This window comes from Mesoplodon bidens (genome assembly GCF_964165515.1).
Source record: "Mesoplodon bidens genome assembly, chromosome: 9".
NCBI lineage: Eukaryota > Metazoa > Chordata > Mammalia > Artiodactyla > Ziphiidae > Mesoplodon > Mesoplodon bidens.
Window position 1 is genome coordinate 96251342 of NC_138166.1, and position 25281 is coordinate 96276622.

Here is a 25281-nt window from a genome sequence, read left to right on the forward strand (position 1 = left end):
TTGGAGGGCCTCCTGCAGAGGCAGGGGGTGGCTATGTCTCACCGTGAGGACAAGGACACTGGGAAGTACTCCTTGGCATCAGCCCTCCAAGAGTCTGCCATTAGCCCCACCAAAGAGCCTGGGTAGGCTCCACTGTTGGGTCTCCTCAGACCAAACAACCAACAGGGAGGGAACCCAGCCCCACCCATCAGCAGACAAGCAGATTAAAGTTTTACTGAGCTCTGCCCACCAGAGCAACAGCCAGCTCTACCCAACACCAGTCCCTCCCATCAGGAAACTTCTCCAAGCCTCATCCACCAGAGGGCAGACAGCAGAAGCAAGAAGAACTACCTACACTCCTGCAGCCTGTGGAACAGAACCCACATTCACACAAAGATAGATAAGATGAAAAGGCAGAGGGCTATGTACCAGATGAAGGAACAAGATAAAACCCCAGAAAAACACCTAATGAAGTGGAGATAGGCAACCTTCCAGAAAAAAAATTCAAAATAATGATAGTGAAGATGATCCAGGACCTTGGAAAAAGAATGGAGGCAAAGATTGAGAAGATGCAAGAAATGTTTAACAAAGATTTAGAAGAATTAAAGAACAAACAAACAGAGATGAACAATACAGTAACTGAAAGAAAAACTACACTAGAAGGAATCAAGAGCACGATAATTCAGGCAGAAGAACGGATAAGTGACCTGGAAGACAGAATGGTGGAATTCACTGCTTCAGAACAGAATAAAGAAAAAAGAATGAAAAGAAATAAAGACAGCTGAAGAGACCTCTGAGACAACATTGAACACAACAACATTCACATTACTTCTTCTCAGAAGGAGAAGAGAGAGAGAAAGGACCCAAGAAAATATTTGAAGAGATTATAGTCGAAAACTTCCCTAACATGGGAAAGGAAATAGCCACCCAAGTCCAGGAACACAGAGAGTCCCATACAGGATAAACCCAAGGAGAAACACGCCAAGACACATAGTAATCAAACTGGCAAAAATTAAAGACAACGAAAAATTATTGAAAGCAGCAAGGGAAAAACGACAAATAACATACAAGGGAACTCCCATAAGGTTAACAGCTGATTTCTCAGCAGAAACTCTAGAAGCCAGAAGGGAGTGACACAATATACTTAAAGTGATGAAAGGGAAGAGTCTACAACCAAGATTACTCTACCCACCAAGGATGTCATTCAGATTCGATGGAGAAATCAAAAGCTTTACAGACAAGCAAAAGCTAAGAGAATTCAGCACCACCAAAACAGCTCTACAACAAATGCTAAAGGAACTTCTCTAAGTGGGAAACACAAGAGAAGAAAAGGACCTACAAAAACAAACCCAAAACATTAAGAAAATGGTAATAGGAACATACATATCAATAATTACCTTAAACGTGAAAGGATTAAATGCTCTAACCAAAAACACAGGCTTGGGGCTTCCTTGGTGGCGCAGTGGTTGAGAATCGGCCTGCCGATGCAGGGGACACGGGTTCGTGCCCCAGTCCAGGAAGATCCCACATGCCACGGAGCGGCTGGGCCCGTGAGCCACGGCCGCTGAGCCTGCACGTCTGGAGCCTGTGCTCCACAACAGGAGAGGCCACAACAGTGAGAGGTCCCCGTACCACAAAAAAAAAAAAAAAAAAAAAAGACACAGGCTTGCTGAATGGATACTAAAACAGGACCCATACATATGCTGTCTACAAGAGACCCACTTCAGACCTAGGGACACATACAGACTGAAAGTGAAGGGATGGAAAAAGATATTCCATACAAATGGAAATCAAAAGAAAGCTGGAGTAACAATACTCATATCAGATAGACTTTAAAATAAAGAATGTTACAAGAGACAAGGAAGGACACTACATAATGATCAAGGGATCAATCCAAGAAGAAGATATAACAATTATAAACATATATTCATCTGACATACGAGCACCTCAATACATAAGGCAGATGCTGACAGCTATAAAAGAGGAAATCGACAGTAACACAACAATAGTGGGAGACTTTAACACCTCACTTACACCAATGGACAGATCATCCAAAAGGAAAATTAATAAGGAAACAGAAGCTTTAAATGACACAATAGACCAGATAGATTTAATTGATATTTATAGGACATTCCATCCCAAAACGGCAGATTACACTTTCTTCTCAAGTGTGCACAGAACATTCTCCAGGATAGATCACATCTTGGGTCAAAAATCAAGCCTCAGTAAATTTAAGAAAATTGAAATCATATCAAGCATCTTTTCTGACCACAACACTATGAGATTAGAAATGAATTACAGGGAAAAAAACGTAAAAAACACAAACACATGGAGGCTGAACAATACGTTACAAAATAACTAAGAGATCACTGAAGAAATCAAAGAGGAAATCAAAAAATACCTAGAGACAGATGACAATGAAAACACGACGATCCAAAACCTGTGTGCTGCAGCAAAAGCAGTTCTAAGAGGGAAGTTTAGAGCTATACAAACCTACCTCAAGAAACAAGAAAAATCTCAAGTAAACAATCTAACCTTACACCTAAAGAAACTAGAGAAAGAAGAACAAACAAAACCCAAAGTCAGCAGAAGGAAAGAAATCATAAAGATCAGAGCAGAAATAAATGAAATAGAAACAAAGAAAACAATAGCAAAGATCAATAAAACTAAAAGCTGGTTCCTTGAGAAGATAAACAAAACTGATAAACCATTAGCTAGACTCATCAAGAAAAAGAGGGAGAGGACTCAAATCAATAAAATTAGAAATGAAAAAGGAGAAGTCACAACAGATACCGCAGAAATACAAAGCATCCTAAGAGAATACTCCAAGCAACTCTATGCCAATAAAATGGACAACCTGGAGGAAATGGACAAATTCTTAGAAAGGTATAACCTTCCAAGACTGAACCAGGAAGAAATAGAAAAGATGTACAGACCAATCACAAGTAATGAAATTGAAACTGTGGTTAAAAATCTTCCAACAAACAAAAGTCCAGGACCAGGTGGCTTCAGGGTGAATTCTATCAAACACTTAGAGAACATTTAACATCCATCCTTCTCAAACTCCTCCAAAAAAATTGCAGAGGAAGGAAAACTCCCAAACTCATTCTATGAGGCCACCACCACCCTGATACCAAAACCAGACAAAGATACTACAAAAAAAGAAAATTACAGACCAATATCACTGATGAATAGAGATGCAAAAATCCTCAACAAAATACTAGCAAACAGAATCCAACAACACATTAACAGGATCATACACCATGATCAAGTGGGATTTATCCCAGTGATGCAAGGATCCTTCAATATACGCAAACCAATCAATGTGATACCCCATAGTAACAAATAGAAGAATAAAAACCATATGATCATCTCAATAGATGCAGGAGAAGCTTTTGACAAAATTCAACACCCATTTATGATAAAAACTCTCCAGAAAGTGGGCATAGAGGGAACCTACCTCAACATAATAAAGGCAATATACGACAAACCCACAGCAAACATCATTCTCAATGGTGAAAAATGGAAAGCATTTACTCTAAGATCCGGAACAAGACAAGGATGTCCACTCTCACCACTATTATTCAACATAGTTTTGGAAGTTTTAGCCACAGCAGTCAGAGAAGAAAAAGAAATAAAATGAACACAAATTGGAAAAGAAGAAGTAAAACTGCCACTGTTTGCAGATGACATGATACTATACATAGAGAATCTTAAAGATGCCACCAGAAAATACTAGAGCTAATCAATGAATTTGGTAAAGTTGCAGGATACAAAATTAATGCACAGAAATCTCTTGCGTTCCTATACACTAATGATGAAAAATCTGAAAGAGCAATTAAGGAAACACTCCCATTTACCACTGCAACAAAAAAGAATAAAATACCTAGGAATAAACCTACCTAGGGAGACAAAACTTGTATGCAGAAAACTATAAGACACTAATGAAAGAAATTAAAGATGATACCAAAAGATGGAGAGATATACCATGTTCTTGGATTGGAAGAATCAATATTGTGAAAATGACTATACTACCCAAAGCAATCTACAGATTCAATGCAATCCTTATCATTTTACCAATGGCATTTTTTATGGAACTAGAACAAAAAATTTCACAATTTGTATGGAAACACAAAAGACCCCGAATAGCCATAGCAGTCTTGAGGGAAAGAAACCGAGCTGGAAGAATCAGGATCCCTGACTTCAGACTATACTACAAAACTACAGTAATCAAGACAATATGGTATTGGCACAAAAACAGAAATATAGATCAATGGAAAAAGATAAAGAGCCCAGAGATAAACCGACGCACCTATGATCAACAAATCTATGACAAAGGAGGCAAGGATATACAATGGAGAAAAGACAGTCTCTTCAATAAGTGGTGATGGGAAAACTGAACAGCTACATGTAAAAGAATGAAATTAGAACACTCCCTAACACCAAAACCAAAAATAAACTCAAAATGGATTTGAGACCTAAATGTAAGACCGGACACTATACAACTCTTAGAGGAAAACATAGGAAGAACACTCTTTGACATAAATCACAGCAAGATTTTTTTGATCCACCTCCTGGAGTAATGGAAATAAAAACAAAAATAAACAAATGGGACCTAATGAAACTTAAAAGCTTTTGCACAGCAAAGGAAACCATAAACAAGATGAAAAGACAACTCTCAGAATGGGAGAAAACATTTGCACACGAATCATCAGACAAAGGATTAATCTCCAAAATATATAAACAGCTCATGCAGCTCAATATTAAAAAAACAAACGACCCAATCCAAAAATTGGCAGAAGGCCTAAATAGACATTTCTCCAAAGGAGACATACAGATGGCCAAGAAGCACATGAAAAGCTGCTCAACATCACTAATTATTAGAGAAATGCAAATCAAAACTACAATGAGGTATCACCTCACACCAGTTAGAATGGGCAACATCAGAAAATCTACAAACAACAAATGCTGGAGAGCGTGTGGAGAAAAGGGAACCCTCTTGCACTGTTGGTGGGAATGTAAATTGATACAGCCATTATGGAGAACAGTATGGAGGTTCCTTAGAAAAATAAAAATAGAATTACCATATGACACAGCAATCCCACTACTAGGCATATACCCAGAGAAAACCATAATTCAAAAACACACATGCACCCCAATGTTCACTGCAGCACTATTTACAATAGCCAGGACATGGAAGCAACCTAAATGCCCATCGACAGATGAATGGATGAAGAAGATGTGGTACATATATACAATGGAATATTACTCAGCCATAAAAAGGAATGAAATTGGGTCATTTGTAGAGACATGGATGCATCCAGAGACTGTCATACAGAGTGAAGTAAGTCAGAAAGAGAAAAACAAATATCATATATTAATGCATATATGTGGAACCTAGAAAAATGGTACAGATGAACCGCTTTGCAGGGCAGAAGTTGAGACACAGATGTAGAGAACAAACATATGGACAACAAGGGAGGAAAGCAGAGGGTGTGGGGGTGGTGGTGTGATGAACTGGGCGATTGGGATTGACATGTATACACTGATGTGTATAAAATGGAGGACTAATAAGAACCTGCTGTATAAAAAGATAAAATTAAATTTAAAAAATTAATTAATTAATTAAATGATAAAAAAAACCAATTTCAGAAGTGCAGTTTTGGAGATTTTTAAGATTTTTAAGATTTTTTTTTTAAGATTCCTTATGATGGATATTCCACGCTGTATTCTTTCACACCCTTTTTGCTGGACATTTAGGTTATTTCCAGTTTTCTCCCATCATTAATAATGTTGAGTTTCTTGCTTGTAAACCTTTGTTTACATCTTTGGTTGTTTCCCCCCACCCTCCTCTCAGGATGAATTCCTAGAAGTGGAATTACACAATTTAAAGAAATACGCTTTCTTTTATGACTCACTGCGTATTGCTACAAAGGGTATACATTTCAGTCTTTTATAGACAGTTCATGACTGTGCCCTTTCCTCCCCCCCCAAAAAAAAGAGGTTAAGAAATCTGAGGGCGATAGTCACAAAGGCCAATAATCTCTGATCGCTACAGAAAGTTAGTGAGATACTCACTAACTATACTTCTGTTGTTTTATCTATCTACCTACCTACCAAATACTTACTTTATGTGCCCAGATTAAACCCAGAGTACAAAACGCTAGACACGTAGGGCTATTATTCCAAGGCTCGTGACCAAGAAAATCATTAAAACTTCACAATGCACTAAAGGGAAAACACACTCAAAAACTTTTATAATCTTTATCTCCCTTGAATCCCTCCTTTAGTCATTTAAACTAGACTTTATAACATGCCACTTAAACATTGCAGGCAGAAATTAAAACCTTCAAAGTAGTCTTTCCCCTCAAACGAATCTCAGGAAATACCTACTCAACAGAAGCCCTTGGCCTATAGGTTAAAGGTAAAATATACATTTTATATAAGAGACTTATATTGTGTAGCAGCCTTCAAATTTTCCTGTGTTTTAGTCTAGCAGTCCAGCTTCCACCCCTTAATTTCTGCTCCTGCCAAATCTTCACACCCACAGAAATTACAGAAAATGTTGTACATATGAGCTCAACAGGAACAGCATGGCAGCCCCCAGCCATGACTTACCTGCTGAAATGAAATCCCAAACCACAATGCTGACTTCCCTCCCAAACCCACGATGCTGCTTTTTTCTGGGGCTCTCTCTGTTGTGAAAAGCAACAACTCAAGCTCAGAGTTACCCTGTTTCATTGCCTCTACTTTGAAGAGCAGCAACACAAACGTAAACCCACAGCCTCTGTTATGAGACTCACAAGAAACCTATTCCTTAGTCTTTGTTAACAGATCTGATTTTTATAATGGTTCATGGCTCCAAAATGCCAAGAACTATCCTAGAGGCATATATGAAAGAATTTAACATTTCAATAACCTAAAGAAAAGTTATTTTGGAAATGAGAATTATCTAACCATTTCAGTACACAGGACACTTTATATACCTTTACTTTTCTTCATGTATATTGATACATACTAACCAAGTGTTCATTTTTTTATGCAAATCAAATGATTAGCGGGCGAATGTCAGGCCTGAGACGTTTTCAGATCAAATTCACTGCAGAAAAACTAATGAGATAAAGAACTTCAATCAGCTCAAAAATCTACATCATTTCACACTACGTGCAAAATAGGACCATTAACTCCCCAAAATATGAGCCTTAAGATGTGGTTTTCATTATCCAAGGTTTCCAACAGTTCCTATCAATGAATATTTTGTCTATTTCTAATGTTTGCGGTAAAACACAGTTGCTCACACACTCTCCTAAAATCATCATAAAACCTGATGTAATAAGTTCAGGTAGAAAAGATGTGCCTAAGCAGTTTGCTCTGGTATTTAATAGCAGTATCAACCATATTAAATTCTCTCTTTTATTCCTTGTAATTACTAAGCAATTATGCGCCAGACACAGCACTAGGCAATAGAGATAAAGTGACAAAAAAGACCTTTTGGCCTTATGGTACCCAAATAACTACCTAATTACAAGTAAATGAGTAGTAAGTGATTCTGAAAGATAATACTTAAGTAATTGTCTGTGAGGGCAATGTTAGTACAGCTATAATGTGAAAGTTTACATCACCTAACTTAAAGATGGCTAAGTTTAGAATACCAAGAGTTTTCATCGTGATTCTACTGGACAAGAAAAATTCTTTTCACAAAATCATGTATAATGATTTATTCCCTCTAGTATCACAACTACTTTTGTCCAGATGTGAGCTTATTAACATAATATATTTGCATTCTAAGACACACAACCTTAATGATGAGAATAACTAAAGAATCCTGGGCTGATGAGACAGGATCAGGAATATGCTTCAGTATATCACAAAGCAAGTTCTTCTGCCTATCATTTGACCCAAAACTTACATTGATAACATAGCAGAAGGATCCCTTTGAAAAAAAATCTCAAGATTTCATTAAAGAAGAGCAAAGGTTCAAAACAGCAAATGCTATTTAACATCACTTTCTTGAGTTCATTCCATAAAAATCAAAGAATAATATAAAAGAGTTAATAACTATTTTTGACATGAAACCTCACAGGAGTTTAATTTTGTGAAACTATTCCATTTTTAACTATATTTCAGAATCCCTAGAGATTCTAATATATTGGCAACATGTCTTCTGCTTTAATGTTGCAAATCCAGTCACCCTGCAGATACCTAATTATTGAATGCCCGAATGAGGGAGGCTTGTGGATGCTTTTTGCTGTCACTGGCGCCAAAGATATTTATACTTGAACAAATACTTGTTAAGTACTCAGGATAAACATCCATACAGTAGTTACGATATGCAATAGGGTGATGTTATATTGTAATTCTGTCCTTGGAGGTCCACACTGTGGAAACCACATGTATAAACAGGTTAATGGAGAAACAAAAATGGATTCTTCTGGGCTTCCCTGGTGGCACAGTAGTTGAGAGTCCGCCTGCCGATGCAGGGGACAAGGGTTCGTGCCCCGGTCCAGGAGGATCCCACATGCCGCGGAGCGGCTGGGCCTGTGAGCCATGGCCGCTGGGCCTGCGCGTCCGGAGCCTGTGCTCCGCAACGGGAGAGGCCACAACAGTGAGAGGCTCGCGTACCGCCAAAAAAAAAAAAAAAAAAAAAAGATTCTTCTGATAACTCAATAATTAAATCACCTTATTTTAAATTCCACTTTTTGGTATTCCAGCTGGGTTCTGGGATATTTAACCGTCACATTAGTCCCAAGTAGAGTAAGAAAGCAAAGAAATATAAATGCTAATTAAGGTTACCTTTGCGCCAAAGATGACGAAAACATTTGTCCAAAGGCTGATTCAGAATCACAAGGCAGTATTTCAAACTCCCTGTGGGGAAAAAAAACAAAATAAAGTAAACAAGTGAACCAAGTCTTTCATTCCCCTCATATGAGTCTGGAATCATACTCTCATAGACCAGATTTGCAGTCTACACTGAGCTAAAGTTTAATCACAGCTAATATCTTACACCTGAATTTTAAAAGATACCATAGGTTAATTGGATCTACTTTATTCAATATGTCCATCACATTACTATTTGGCCGAGGAATTTATCATAAAAATAGTTTATCATAAAGACAGTTGGGTACGCTTCTTTTTGTACAGGGTGTGCAGCCAAAATGCACTGGATATGAATTCTTATCCTTTTGATATATGTAACACTTTGATTCAAGTACCCTTCTACACGGCTGGTCTGCTATCATCTTGACGCTGTTTGCCAAGCAGCGTGGGTCTGATGGGCGTGTACTTTCACATGCATTTTCATCCTCATTTATTCATATTCTCTCCTTCACTTTCCTTCTCTCCCTCCACCCCGAGTTATCTTGAACTCTCCAATGTAAAACTCTGTTTCCACAAAATCCTACTAGTTCTTTTCATGACTCTTTTATTCCAAGTTTTTAGATGACCCTCAAAAGACTAAGAAAGATGGAAAAGAGTTACTTCTCCAACAATCATTTCAAGCTTTTTATAATGTACTGTAAAGAGTGCAAAGCAGAATACAATCAGACTGTTGGAAATCTGTCATTCAGCTCAGTCCAAGCACTCCACTTCATTTATGGAAAGAAATGTTTGTTTGGTGATAAGAAAAATTAACTTTTTTTTTTAAAGCAATCTCAGTGTTCGAAATGGAACAAGATAAGGAAATGAAGAGGGGATGGCATCATCCACAGCAAACGTTATTAAGTGACGATTATATACCAGGCACTAGGAGTGCAAAGAGGAATAAGATTACAGGGTATCTGCGAGATAAGACATTTATAATAAGGACGATTTATTCCACAATACAGTACAACACAAGGATATGAGGAGTGCTGGGTAACAGATAAATGAATGTGGCAGAAGTTCAAAGCCTAGAAAGTCAGTAAGGTCTGGTGTCATCCTAGAAATCTTTGTGATACGCAGATTTTTGAACTTGATCTTAAAAAGAAGTAGCTGGACAGAGTAAAGCAAAGGGCATTCCAGACAAGGAAAACAACACACAGGAAGCTGCTATCCTTTGCCAGTAGGACTGTTACCATGGAAAGTTTAGGAAGCAACACGCTAATGATGTGCACCTAAGACATGAATACTACCATCCCAGATTTTAGACATGCTGTTTAGGATGACGGAGGAATTTCAATTGAGGCACCACCAAGTATTTAGCGTGATAGAGAAATGAGTAGTAAAGGCAATTTATGTATATCAGGGGATCATCCAAACAGAGATGATAGCTAAAGGTCAAAGCACAGACACAAGCTGAGATACTACAAAGAAAAAGCAGAGAGAGAAAAGAACAAATTACGAACACAAAATTGTCATGTTTTGCTCACCGTTACAGAACAGAAGGACATCAACAAAGGAAATACAGAAGAAAAAGCCAGAAAGGTAAAAGAGCTAAGAGGGTAATTCCAAGAATGTGCCGTCGATAACACAGCATGCTAAGGAGACGTCACACAGACTAGACAATGAGAAAAGGCCAACGAGGGTGGGAAAATCTCAAAGAAAAGTCTAAAAATTCACAGAGGCAGCCTCAAGATAGTAAAGAGAATAAGGAGTTAGAAAACTGAGAGATGCCTCTTCTTAAAAAATAAAAACTGAACTGTGGGAAATGGGGGAAAAAGGCAGCAAAGCACAGAGAAGGTATTTTAAATATAGAAAATATTATATTCGAATTAGGAGGACGGAGGTAAGAGAGAGAAGGGAAATGATCTATTTATTCATTTAACAGGTATATATAGAGCACAAAGTAGTCTTGTTCAGGAATGAACACTCCCTCCCCCCTGTCCCCCCTGCCCTACGGTTTACATACTATTGATAAAAACAGGTGTTGAGATTGAGGCACAGGACGACCTATCACAGAGACATGCAAAATTGAGGTAGAGGCAGAGTACGGTCAATTTATTTATAAGAAAGTCAACAAGAAACAAAGTGAAGATATGGAAGTCAAATGGAACATTTAAAACGACTGCTGTAAGAAACGGACTACAGGAGCCAACAGTCCACAGGTTGAAAAACAGGAATTCAGTTGGGGTTAACTAACAGGCATAGGGCATCAGATCTGCCTATAATTCAGGGCTTTTCCCACCAATTCTGTCTTTTTTTTTTTAGGGCAGCCCAGCTAGTTTATTCGCATTGAATCTAAACCTTAGATCTCTGGCTTAACAATAACACAGGAAACCGTTAAAGACACAATAAATATTGCGTTAAATCAGAGATGGTTTAAACCAGTCATATAACTTCTAATACTCTGGGTTGGCAACTACAGCATGACAAATTATATACATAAAGATATTTAGGTCCTAGGATCTGATATTCTTTCCTTTTCTAATCTAGACTCCTCTGGCAGTAGAAATAGGAATCGGTGTTAACAAGTAAGACGGTGATGACAGCTGGTTCGAGAAGTGGCAACATCGCTGGTCAAGAGTTGAAGGGAGGCAAGGAGGCATCTTCGGGCAGCGTTAGAGTCAATGACTGCGGCAGAGACCAGTGATTGTCTCACGATATTCATTCTCCTCTTCTTTAACAACAGAAACCTGAGGGGGTTTTTTTGGTTTTGGTTTTGGTTTTTACTTTGTTTGCTTTTCTGTTTTTTTGTCTTACTGGGCACATCACTGTTCAGGTGAAAAACCATCTCTCAGACTCCTTTGCAGCAAAATGGAGTCATAAGACTAAGTTCTGGCCAAGAAGAGACACACAAGAGCTTTATATGTTACTTCTACGGGGGCTCCATAAAGTGGAGGGGGCCTTTCCTTCTGCTGCTTTTCCTCCTCCCTCCTGCCATCTGGAGCAAGACTGATGAAGGAATGAAAGTCTAGCAGTCACTTGGGATCCTAAGAACAAGGGCAACAGCCTGGGTCCCTGGGTCCCTGATGATGCCATGAAGCCTCCATCCCAGCACTTCAATGCCTGGCTCCAGACTTCTTTTATATGAGAAAAAACTAAACTCTTATTTTAGTTAAGCCAATAGTATTTGGGGTTTCACTGTTCTGTAGAGAGAAACTGAATTTTAATTAACACAATGACCATGGTCCAGGCTGGGTTATGGTAAAGATGATCTAGAGGAGAACTGGAGAAGACAAAGAGAAAGCAAGCATCAAAACACAGGAAGACTTTAACTCATTCATTCATTCAACAGGGATAAGAGATTCATAGCCTGGCACACGATAAGTGCTCAATATAATGTTAATGGCAAGGAGCTAATAATTTGGATAAACCAATGGTCCTTTAATCTTTGGCAAGCTCTGCAGTGTTAGAGGAGGCATTTGACAGTATTGTATGTGTATGTAAGTGAACGAGCAAACTCCTGTCTGTCACTGATTCTTTGATATGTGAACTCAGTATTTTTGTGGCTCAAAGAACAATCTGATGAAGGGGAAAAGCATTATTACCCACCTTACTGCTCCTCTAAACTCATACTTTCATTAAGGTATTATCTGTGAAAGCACATTTGCAAAGAATGAAGCCATTTGAAAACTTATAGCACATTTATGATTTACTAATGATGCTATCAATAATCAATTTCTATATATAACATTTATGTTAATCTATTTCTATACATAGAGATATTTAGGTACTAGGATCTGATATTCTTTCCTTTTTTAATCTAGACTACTCTGAAATTATAACTAGGTAAAGTCAGTTTGGCATTTACTTCACATTCAAAACCCTCATGATTACTAATCCCTAGCAGTCTGGGCTTTAGAGAATTCTAATAAGCCCACTTATTGGCTGTGTGGTTTGTGATATTTGAGCACCTGATTTACCAACTCTGAGCCCACCAAGTATGGAAGATCCAGGGAGATATAACACACAGCTGAGTATGGGGCCTGACACCAAGTAAATAAATACTCTACAAACACAGCTTTTTGCCCCTGGCAAGGACTTTCTTATCTTTCACAACTTAGAGAAAATATTTTACTTTCTTTTTTCCAACCTCTCTCCCTTTCCCCCCCATTAATCATTCTCACCTAAAAACCATAATATTTAATTCCTTCTGCTAATAATTGTTATATGCTTCTTACTCAACAACAGCTGATACACTTTAGGCATGTAGGAAAAATAATTTACTCATCCCTTTTCTCTTCAAAATTTAGCCTAGGCCCTGGCACAAAGAAGTCATGAAATAACTGCTTTCTAACATAAACTTTAAAAACCACTCACTGAGCTGTTTCCTGTATCACTAAAATAGGTACCCTACAACTAACCATACACACTTGTACACAAACCTAACCGTCATAATTTTACAGCATTCCAAATTTCTTCCCAATTAACCTTTAATCAATTTATTATTTTTTTTAATTTTTATTGAAGTATAGTTGATTTACAATGTTGTGTTAGTTTCAGCAAAGTGATTCAGATTATCTATCTATCTATATATATATATTTCTTTCTGAGATTCTTTTCCATTATAGGTTGTAACAAGTTATAGAATATAGTTCCCTGCTATATAGTAGGTCCTTGTTGGTTACCTGTTGTATACATAGTAGTGTGTGTATGTTCCCAAATTCTTAATTTATCCCTCTCCCACCCAGCTTTCCCCTTTGGTAACCACTGTTTGTTTTCTATGTCTGTGAGTCTATTTCTTCCCAATTAATCTGTAAGACTTTGTGTCTTACAAAATTGCTTCTAATGTCACCATACCCTGTATGAACAGACACGCAATCTTGGAACTTTTTTTTTTTTTTTTTTTTTTTTTTACTGTAAAGAACAAACCAGGGCAGCCTCAATATTCGTGTCCCTCACTTAATGGAGTATACGGTCCAGTTCTAAACCAGCTACAAACTGAATTCTATTTCGATGGCATTATAAAAGTAACAGACTGAGATCATGCAGAGAAAAAGGGTGAATATCTAACCTCATCATCAAAAAGAAGTCAACATCCAAAGAACTCAAGGCCCAGTGAGATAGTTAAGATTTAAACAGTTCACTGTTGCCAGAAGTTGAGGTGCGGCTAGACTTAGACCTCTCATCATTGAGACCACTGCCCATCCCACTACACATTAGCTCAAAGGAAGAGAGTTGGTGCCACACCCATAGTCCTCTATGACTTCAATATTAATACAAGACAATCAACAAGCTGCCAAAGTACAGCATGTAAAAAGCTGGCAGAAACCTGCAGAATAACCAAACCATTACCAGGGTTTCCTTATCTCCACCTAGCACATGACGAATCCTGACATATTAGCTGAATCAAGTCAAATGCAACTAATCTTCATGCTCTTACAACTAACCTTTGTACCGAGCAATCACATGAGATTCTGAAGCAAAAGAACTCATTTCTCAATATGCATCCAGTGTTAGTTTTAGCTCCAAATCCTTTTGCAGGGCAACTTGCAGTGTTTCTCATAAAATGTCTTGTAATTCAAAGTTTTTCAAACATGATGAGAATTTATTCAAAACTTTTATGAACATGCATGACTAATCAACTCTCTACTTGCAACTGTCTTACTCTATTTGTAGGTTATGTCTAATATTATGAAAGCAGATTAGGTAATCTGATGGGTGCCCAGATCCTCTGAACAATCAGTCCTCCATCTTCCAGCCATCTGGCATTTGATGACTTCCCTGCTCATTAATGATTTGGGTAGATACACACATCTACCAAAAGGCAAATGAAGGAAAGGAAACCAAATGGAAACCAATTTTACATTTTGTTCCTCAATGGAGTTCTTAAATCTTTTTAGAAGGTATAACATGACCGCATTTCACCGATTTAAAAATGAACATTTTTGTACATTTTAGCATTTCTAAAATGCAGTTTAGGATGCATTCAAAATGTATTTTAGAATCAGTGGTATCTTCGCACTGTGTCAGAGTTTGTCATTTTTTCCCCCTTTTTAATGGCATCTTACAATTCACGGTTGCAATTAAAACCTGTATTTAAGCTACCCTTCCTATTATTCTACACCAACATCATGAATATTTGTGAGTTGTATGAAGTTTATAAATAAATCAGTTGAAGTTTATGGAATTAAGGTGCCAGGATAAAAGACACTAGGGTATTAACAGAGAATGATCGTACTGTTCTCTGCTTTTCTAACAGAAACGTATGTTTATATTTAAAAGCCATTATTTCCCTGTGATGCCATGAAAGAGCTGATGGTATTAAGACGGCTATTCATGTTTTGTGGCCAATGAGGAAAATAAGTCCCAAAACAGTGCAAAGAACAACAGATTAAACAAAGCAAACCCAATGCGCTAAAACAGTGAAATCCCACAGGAGGGGAAACAAAAATCCCCAGGGGGACAGGGGTGTCACAGAAGACGCACTCCAGCCGTCATGAAGGTGAGTATGAATGCCCTGGGCAGAAGAGGCGGGGCATTCCAGGCAGAGAAAATACCAAATGCCAAAAGGGGTCAGACACACAAAAAAGTAGCCAACGCGGTGAATGGGGGAAAGAGGTGTTAGACAAGGAGGCCATGAGACTGGGATGGCTCTAAGGCCTTCTTAGCCTGCGTAGGCAAATGCGAACCTAAGCCAGAGTCAACTGTAAATATGCCGTCACCCGAGAAAATGAAATTTAAGAACAGCCAATCACTAACTACGAATCAGGGGCTGCCTGATGCAAATAAATGTCTGCTCAAATAAACTCTTGCAAATGTTAATGTGCTTCCGTTTATCTTTTAACAGAGATAATGGCAGTAGAAAAACCTAGAGAGAGAGAAGTGGCAGCCCCAAAGTAAAATATATTTTAGGCCATTTTAAGTTATAATGCTCACCATTTTCCCTTCCCCGATAATTGCAGCTGGAGATTCTGAAGACTCAAATAATTGTTGTTGTTGGGTTTTCTTAATGATATGGCTACTATTGGCATTGCCTAGAGCGATGTCAAGGTGTTCCAGATAGCTGTAAGATTGTGAATGACTTCCTCAGACTTGACACACTGAAGTTAAAATGAAATAGTTCTTAACATTATTTTTGTTAATCAAGTCATGATCCTAAAATTACAGACCTCTCTAACAAGCTAAAAGGAACTTGCGAATAAGATTATGAATGAAATCTAAAGAAGACAGATACAATCTGCTCCCAAGTATAAAAGCCAAAGAATTTATCCCATTAGCATCTGAATAGTAAGTGCCAGCACAGCAAGCTGCCATCTGAAACTCTTGGCAGTTCCTTCGTTTGAGCCCTGATGAAGCAGGAGCCATTGTAGGGATGTGTGAGGAGATAATTAGAACTCTCCTTTCCCCAAGTACTGTCAGCCCAAAGAGAATAATAAGGTGCCATGATTTTATCATACGGCAAGCTCTACTGTTAAACTGTGTTATACAGTAACTTCTTATACAATGGGGTAACATTTGCCGAATGCTTATTATGTACCAAGTACTTAGATCCTCCCCCACTAGGAAAAAAGCTCAAAGAGGACACTCAGGTTTTTTTGTCTTATTCACTGTTGGTGCCTGGCACAGAGCAGATGCTCCATACATGGTCACTGAATACAAGGATAAGAAAACACAAAAGTTACAAATCAAAGTATCGTATATGTACTATTTCATTTAACCCCTATGCAGGGGAATAGAGTCTGCCACCCCAACATAGGTCTCTTTGGCATACGAATTATTTTAAGCTGGTCATTTTCTCAGGAACAGCACACAGGGAAAAACCTCTGAAAACCAAGTAGTTCTTAACCCTTCAGAAGAAACATTGACATTTATAAGGAAAAATCTCCATTTGTAAGGGTGTCTTCCTGGAGGCACCAGGAAGAGGAAAAACTCCAACTGATGGAAATGGAGCCGGCAATGACCTAAATCTACAATAAGAACATTCCCTGTGTTTACTGTGCTTTTCCTGATAACCTCTCATTACCTACTATCCACTCTCAACAATTTCTTTCTTTTGTCTTTAGTTGAGGATGGTATTTGAGATGAGAGTTTCAGCCATTTTGGTGAGTTTTCCTAGATCTCTCCCATGTACACGTTATTAAACTTCTGTTTGATTCTTCTTCTCTGTTAAACTTTTGTTAATCTGTCTCTTGTCAATTTAATTCTTAGACCAGACAGAAGAACCTAGAAGGATAGAAGGAAATTTCTTCCTCCCAAACAGCTACAAATTATGGCCATAAAATCCTATATTACTTTTTCCATTTTGCTAAAGGGAAAACTAAGGCTTGAGAAGCAAAGAGACTGACTAAATGGCAGAACAAAGCCAGACTCTCACACCCAAGCCTCTGGGCTTAACCTCTAGGCTGCCCCTTCCATATCTTTGTAGATTTCCTGCCTTGTACTACACTTCTTGCAAAACCCAAGAAGTTTGAGACCAGGAGTTTGATTTAGAAAAAACTCAGAAAAGGCTAAGTGGGAGACTCTGAGCAACCTATCAACAGCCACTGAGTTTCCAGCAGAATCACAGGCTGCCTTATGAACCTTCGAAGAAGCAGAAAACAGATGGGACAATTAAAGGAATCTCAAGGAAAAAGGGCAATTTTGGTGGAGACTTCGGCATTTAAAAGTCCTGTCGTCTCAGGGTCTTAAATTTTCCTGATTACCAATATAAGCAAAGCTTCTTCTTTATATTAGTACTTTTCCTTCTATCAACCTTTTAAAATTGTTTCCCAAATTATATAAAATGAGTATACTATTTTGATTTTTTAAGTAATATTTCATCTAATCTAAGCCAGACTTTATCATAATGACCCGAAGAATGATACACCTAGGTCACGAATGGCCACCTGGCTGACAGCAGTGATTGTGAGTGTTATCCCAATTTAAGGAAGGTTATATAATGTGACAGAAAAGTAAGTCTCTAAAAACTCATGGAAAAAGAGAGAAAAGCTAGAGGGCGTGCAAGAGTGAAAGCTTCTCAAGAACAGAGGGTCTTAAGCTTCTTTCAAAGAGCCTTAGACAAGATGGAGCGCAAAGTACCAGCTCAATAAATATCAACCAAAAATACACAGAATAATTATTGGTTTGCTTCGAAATTCTGTGTATGTAGATGGTTTCCTTTTTTTAAAAAAAGTAATCTAAAATAGTATCTAAAACAAAATTTTCAAAAGAAAAAGGTGTTTTAAACCATTTTTTAAAAAATAAAGTACCGGGACTTCCCTGGTGGTGCAGTGGTTAAGAAGCTGCCTGCCAGTGCAAGGGACACGGGTTCAAGCCCTGGTCCGGGAAGATCCCACATGCCGCAGAGCAACTAAGCCTGTGCACCACAACTACTGAGCCTGCGCTCTACAGCCCGCGAGCCACAACTACTGAAGTCCACGTGCCACAACTACTGAAGGCCTCAAGCTCTAGAGCCCGTGCTCTGCAACAGGAGAAGCCACCGCAATGAGAAGTCCGTGTACCGCAGTGAGGAGTGGCCCCCGCTCGCTGCAACTGGAGAAAGCCTGCAAGCAGCAGCAAAGAACCAACGCAGCCAAAAATTAAATAAATATTAAATTACTTAAAAAAATAAATTAAAAAAATAAAGTACCAAATAAACTGGAAAAATGGGTCATTCCTAAACCCCTGGGTATGTGAATATTTCATGAGAGACTGCATATTTAAATTTTTTTAATAAAGAAAATGCAAAGAATGCATGGGAGATAGAAATTACTTCACACATAGATATGACTTAGTGCATAGGGGCCCAACAAATGCAGAAAGGTTTCCACGAAAACAAAAAAATAATTTTACTTTCATAGACTACTTGAGTAGACACTCATCGTAGGTAACAGTAGTTACTATGGTTACCGTGGATTTTCATATTATAGTTAACTTATATACTATTCTATACTACTACATGGCCAATTAATCTCAAGGTACATTGTATCTGAAATCAGCAATGAACAGAACACATCAGCTAATATAAAGCTCAAGATCAACCTTGATTTTCTTCAAATACAGAAGAACTACTATATATGTTTATATGTTATATACATGTGTTTATATACATGTGTCTATATATATATGTTGCTTTGAACCAAAATAGACCCTACAAGAACTTGAAGTTATTCAAACAAGCAAGAAAATAAAAACAGTCTCCAGATGCAAATGGCACACCACCTGAGACAAAGATTCTCTCGTTGACCAAAGTCTACGCAGGCTATCCTGAACTCTTTCGACTACGCCTCACTCTTTGTCTATCTTGGCACTGTCCAATTTTAGCATGAGTCCTGCTAAGTACCCTCCGCCCGCTCACTGCCACCTGCCCTGTGCAATATCTGATGGGGTTCCTCTTCCTCCACCATCCCCCTGGTAATGTCTGGTCACCCTGGCCTGCCTTCAGCAAGAATCCTGTCAGGTTGGCTTGGCCAGAATCCCCCCCTCACCCCATGATGTTTCCTCTTAATAATTCTCCATCCACTGACCCTGTTCTCCTTGGCCGTAAACTCCCACTTGCTCATTGAGTTCAATCTCTCTCCCACTGCAGGACCCCATTGAAGTGGTCCTACACCTATTACCATGACCCCTCCCCCTTGAATCAAACCTTCCTTACTGTGCTTTAACAAGTGTTACTGAATGATTACTTTTCTTTAATAGCTGGAATTTTTTTTCTTTAACACCTATTAGATAAGAGGGAGACAGTGAAAATAAAACACTTTTATAGTGGGCATGGTTATACATGCAAGGACTTTCTCCTTTTTCTGTACAATTTTTACAGAGAGAGAGGCAAAAAGAGTAGCAGACAACGAATCAAGCACGAGAAAACACAAAAGTTTGTGGTCAGAAATTTTAATGAGGTAATTATGACTGAAAAATGGAAGAACAGCTATAAAAGATCTTGATAAAGCTACATATAACAGAAGCTCAAATGAGCCTGAAAAATTGGGGGTAATATCTATGGCAGAGAGAGTAAGATGCAGTAATTAGGCTCAATGGAAAAACATATTGATTATGGAACAGAAAGAAAAACTGTGTGTAGGCTCATCCCCACGTTAAATATATTATTTCTTTTGGGGCAGACCAGGGAAAGAAGGGAAGACCAGGGAGAGATGGAGGGGAACATAGGAGTTGATAAACATGTATATTAGGAACCATGAAGCAACATAAAAGAAATCACAGGGGCTTCCCTGGTGGCGCAGTGGTTGAGAGTCCACTTGCCAATGCAGGGGACGGGTTCGTGCCCCGGTCTGGGAGGATCCCACATGCCGTGGAGCGGCTGGGCCCGTGAGCCATGGCTGCTGAGTCTGCTCATCCAGAGCCTGTGCTCCGCAACAGGATAGGCCACGACAGTGAGAGGCCCGCGTACCACAAAAAAAAAAAAAAAAAAAATCACAGACCTAATCTTTATCTCTGACTACCAAATGGGAAAGTCTCACTGAGACAAAAGAACTGAGTCTAACCCCAAAATGTAATAGAGTGACCTATTACAACCCTCCTACACTTTCTCATCAATTCTCCTTTGTAGAGCAAGGTGAAGTAACCACAGATAAAATATTGGACTTGAGTTTCATTTCTGCCATCATTAATGAACCTGAGCTCCATAAAGTCTGGAAGACACCTTTATCTGCAGCTCTCAACGAATAATAAATGCTCTTTATGTATCTGTAAGCTTCCTAAAAATCAGTTTCTGGGCCTCAGTTTTCTCATCTATCTATTTATACAACACGTCTTTTACTGTGCTTGGCATTTTTATGAGCTTGGCACAAAGGCACTTGAGATAGAAACCTTGTACCTGCCCCTCAGACATCTCAAAGTCTAGCAGGAGACAGATGCTCAACGTAAGGTTGTGTGAGAGAAATAAGTAAGATAAAAAGGTAAGAACAAACCTAATAAGACTGGCATGTGTGGCCTCAGGGCCAAATCTATCCTAAAATTAAAATTTTTCACCAAAATTAGTCTTAATCTAAAGAGTTAAATAACATCCATCCATTTCTCAACGTATCATTACCACCAACTGTCTTGAATTTAAAATTATATCTCAATAAAATTAATTATAAAATGGATTCATTTAAATTTAAAACTATTTATTTGAAAGAAGTAGAGAAGAGAGTAAATTCTTACGCCCTTGAGCCCCACTCAGGGCTCAGATTTAATAGGGACCGTCTCAAAAACTTCACCACTAGCAATAAAAATTCACCCGTCCTCTACAATGTATCCATTTCCAATCATGAGTCCTGCCTTTGAGATTTCCTTTAAGGAAGAATCTGTACGGAGAAAATAGGCCATATAACCACAAAGGAAATCTACACCAGCCTAAATCAAATCAGGAAGTCTTTCTTTACTAAATGTATCTTTTTAAAAGTTCAAAGATACTTAAGGATAAGTAAGAATATTAAAGAAAAAAAATCAATGAATTACAGAACAACCACCTCAAGATGATATGCAGGGATGAAAATGAGAGCTTCTCTAATAGATACACCCTCAGAGATTTGAGGATATTATGAGGATAACAAAAGCAAGGAAGGGAGGAAGGAAAAAAGTAATGAAGAAAGAGAGAGGAGACAGACAAGTTAAACAAATTCAATACAGCCAATAAACAACAAAATAATCTTTGCAAATGTCATTATAGATGTAACAGATTAAGGAAAGCTCCTAAAAGTAAAAGGCAAAATGACCAAGAAGTAGGAAATACGACCAAAGAAGACATACAGATGGCCAAGAGGCACATGAAAAGCTGCTCAACGTCACTAATTAGTAGAGAAATGCAAATCAAAACTACAATGAGGTATCACCTCACACTAGAGGTTATAATGGGCGTCATCAGAAAATCTACAAACAACAAATGCTGGAGAGGGTGTGGAGAAAAGGGAACCCTCTTGCACTGTTGGTGGGAATGTCAACTGATAGAGCCACTATGGAGAACAGTATGGCGGGTTCCTTAAAAAACTAAAAATAGAATTACCATATGACCCAGCAATCCCACTAGTGGGCATATACCCAGAGAAAACCATAATTCAAAAAGACACATGCACCCCAATGTTCACTGCAGCACTATTTACAATAGCCAGGTCATGGAAGCAACCTAAATGACCATCAACAGATGAATGGATAAAGAAGATGTGGTACATATCTACAATGGAATATTACTCAGCCATAGAAAGGAATGAAATTGGGTCATTTGTAGAGATGTGGATGGACCTAGAGACTGTCATACAGAGTGAACTAAGTCAGAAACAGAAAAACAAATATCATATATTAACGCATATATGTGGAATCTAGAAACATGGTACAGATGAACCGGTTTGCAAGGCAGAAACAGAAACACAGAGGTAGAGAACAAATGTATGGACACCAAGGGGGGAAGGTGGGATGAATTGGGAAATTGGATCGACATACATACACTGATATGTATAAAATAGATAACTAATTAAAAAAGCAGGAATAAGAGAGAAAAGAGGCATACGGAAATATATTAACAATTAATGTAATACAATTAAGAGAAAATACAACTCAAGATTTCTCCTCTTTGGGGAAGATATTATTTAAAAAAATAAACTCCTTAAGCAGAAATGAAGGTGTAGTGTTTTTTTTTTCCTGAGAATCTGGTAACAGGTTTCTAATATCATTTTTGAAAGCAAATATATACTCAATTATCTAAGTTATTTTGTTCACAGTCAGCCAACTGTGAGACTCTTGATTTGCTTTTACATTCCATTCACCTCTTTGTCCAAAATTCATTAAGCAGTTGGCATTTGATATTGAACACCTAGAGTGCTCATTATTATTTTTGGTAAAGATATTAGAACGAAGAGAATTTAATTTTGTTCTTTGAAGACAGATTTACAATGTGAATCCATAAAATATCTGTAAACTCAAGAATCTAGGGCCAGTTTCTTTCACTAGTTCGTATAAAAAGATCATTTTCTTTTGTTTGTTAAGTAAACATTTTCTGTTTGCTGTGCCTTTTGTGGGACCAGACTTGCAAAAATCTGGAATAATACATTTTTAAAAGCATGGTATTTAAACATATCCTGTAAATATATACTCAAGATCCTCCAAGAACAATGTAAGGTTTGAAATGTAGTCAATTTCTTAGCATGATTATACCGAATTCTATGACAAGTTCCACTCTCTATAATAATAGTGTGTGTTTTCCTTTCCTTTGGACATGAATAATCAACAATAGATCTAAGAGTTGCAAAGCCTCTTGGAAGTAACCTAGAACTGTTTCCAATTCATCAAAATCCTAAGGACTTTTTCCAATTTCATTTTTTGGGTAGGTAGTTAATGCACGAGGAATTAACATTAAGAGATACAACAGGATATACAGTGAAACATTAGTCATTCTTTGCAGTCCCCTACCAACCAGTTCCCCTCTCTGGGGTGAATAATTTTACTCATTTCTTAGAACTCCTTTTGATTACTAAAAATGTATATTTTTACTATCTTCTCACTGGGAGTAGTCATATAACAAAAAAATGCCAAGCACTGAAACATTTAAATGACTCTATCTCAAGGGCATGCATGTGCAACCATTCAGTTTACAGGCAACGTTTGGTATTCAAGTGGATTTGTCACTCTTGCAATAATTGTGGCATGCCCCGGAATCACTAGCACAATACAAAATTTCTAGAAGATGATCACACTTTGGCTTGAAGAAAATATAAAGATCTCACTAAATATGGGAGTTGTTTTCATTAATAGAGGGGGAATACTTTACACTAAGAACAACTACCTAGCTGTAACTTCCATTCACAGTGTCTGCTTGGTTGTGGCCTCCAGAGGTTACTGAGTCACTGATTTCTAAGGAACTTTGTGGATGATGTTCCTTAAAAAATGCTATATACAGTATACAAAATGGACAAATTAAGGAAGTGAGGTAAGGTACTCTTTAAAAATACCTATACTGGGGCTTCCCTGGTGGCGCAGTGGTTGAGAGTCCGCCTGCCGATGCAGGGGACACGGGTTCGTGCCCCAGTCCGGGAAGATGCCACATGCCGCGGAGCGGCTGGGCCCGTGAGCCATGGCCACTGAGCCTGCGTGTCCGGAGCCTGTGCTTCGCAACGGGAGAGGCCACAGCAGTGAGAAGCCCGCATACCGCAAAAAAAAAAAAAAAAAAAAAAACAAATATATACTTATTATTCTCTTCTTCTTCATGAATAATTCAGATGAGCCAGATCCTGGCAAGTGTGTACATGTGAATATCTCTTCAGGGGCATAGGGTGTTGTGGCATCAGAGCCAAAGGTGAAAAGGGCCACCCACCATGGGAGATCAGAGCTCAAGTGAGGAGGGGGGATAATGGAGCAGTTGTGAGGATTAAATAATATGCAATACTCAGCACATGTCTCACAGAGTATGAAGATCCACGGCTGGAGGGAGTCTTACCTGTTTTATTTGTTGCTGTAGCCTCAGGGCCTAGAAGGTGACTGCCATATAATAAATGTTCAATCTTATTTTCAAATGAATAAATATAAAGCCTCTACTGAATATTGTAGAATTGCACTGAGAGATGTTAAAAGGAGTTAGCGAAGACCAAGAAGGCACAGTGAGTGAAAAAGAAACCAGAAGACAGGGCTCCTGAAAGCCAAAGGGGAGGGAAATTTGAATGCGTATCAGTCAGACAAGCTCAGGAAACTGGCCCTGTTCAGGATCACTTTGAAGTAACAACCCTGATACATAAAAAGTTAAAGAAAAACATCAGTCAATCAAAACTTTGGCAAATTTGAGAAGACATAAAATAGACACGATTGGGCTTCCCTGGTGGCGCAGTGGTTGAGAGTCTGCCTGCCGATGCCACATGCCGCGGAGCGGATGGGCCCGTGAGCCATGGCCGCTAAGCCTGCACGTCCGGAGCCTGTGCTCCGCAACGGGAGAGGCCACAACAGTGAGAGGCCCGCGTACCGCAAAAAAAAAAAAAAAAGATAGACACGATCATATTGACAATAAAACAGGACGGAGAGAATGACTCCAAACCACAAGCACGGTAGAACGTGACCGGCATCCATGCCACTTATTGCTGGAGACAGTTCTCCAGGAGGGGCTTGTATTTCTGTCCATCTTGTGAGTGAAGCACTGACTGCCTTTGTTTTGGATGATCTTTTCCAGGATCCTTGTACCGCCAAGAGACTTGAAAGACAGAATGTCTGTCTCCCTCTGAAGCTAAGACCTTGCAGGGGGCTCTTCCGTATAGTGCTGTCGCTGCTACACCTGAACATAAAGTAGGAGTTTTGTGCAAAACGCTTGTACTTCCCTGGCCCACAAGTGCCGGAGGTGATTCATCCAGACGAGAAAGAGCCGCAGGTAAAGAAGTGCTCGTCCAACATGTAAACTGCTCTCTGTCTATTCTCCCTGTCGTGGTCCAGCTGAAACAACAGAGTCCCAGGAGAAGGCTAATCACAGCCTTCTGTTAAGGACTCAAAGGCAGCAGGGGCAGGAAGAGAAGCAAGATCTCAACAACCAACAGCCACACGTGGCCAGTGCAA

The 25281-nt window shown here is 38.7% G+C and overlaps 1 protein-coding gene across 3 annotated transcripts in view; it reads right to left on the reverse strand.

Annotated features, from left to right (window-relative positions):
- The window catches only part of TPK1 (thiamin pyrophosphokinase 1), a 348926-nt gene that overhangs the window by 280212 nt on the left and 43433 nt on the right, over window positions 1–25281 (reverse strand). For all 3 annotated transcript variants that reach the window (XM_081243933.1, XM_081243935.1, XM_081243934.1), the window contains exon 3: window positions 8773–8844. In XM_081243933.1, the coding sequence (XP_081100059.1) occupies window positions 8773–8844 (72 nt within the window). The remainder of the gene's footprint in view (window positions 1–8772; window positions 8845–25281) is intronic.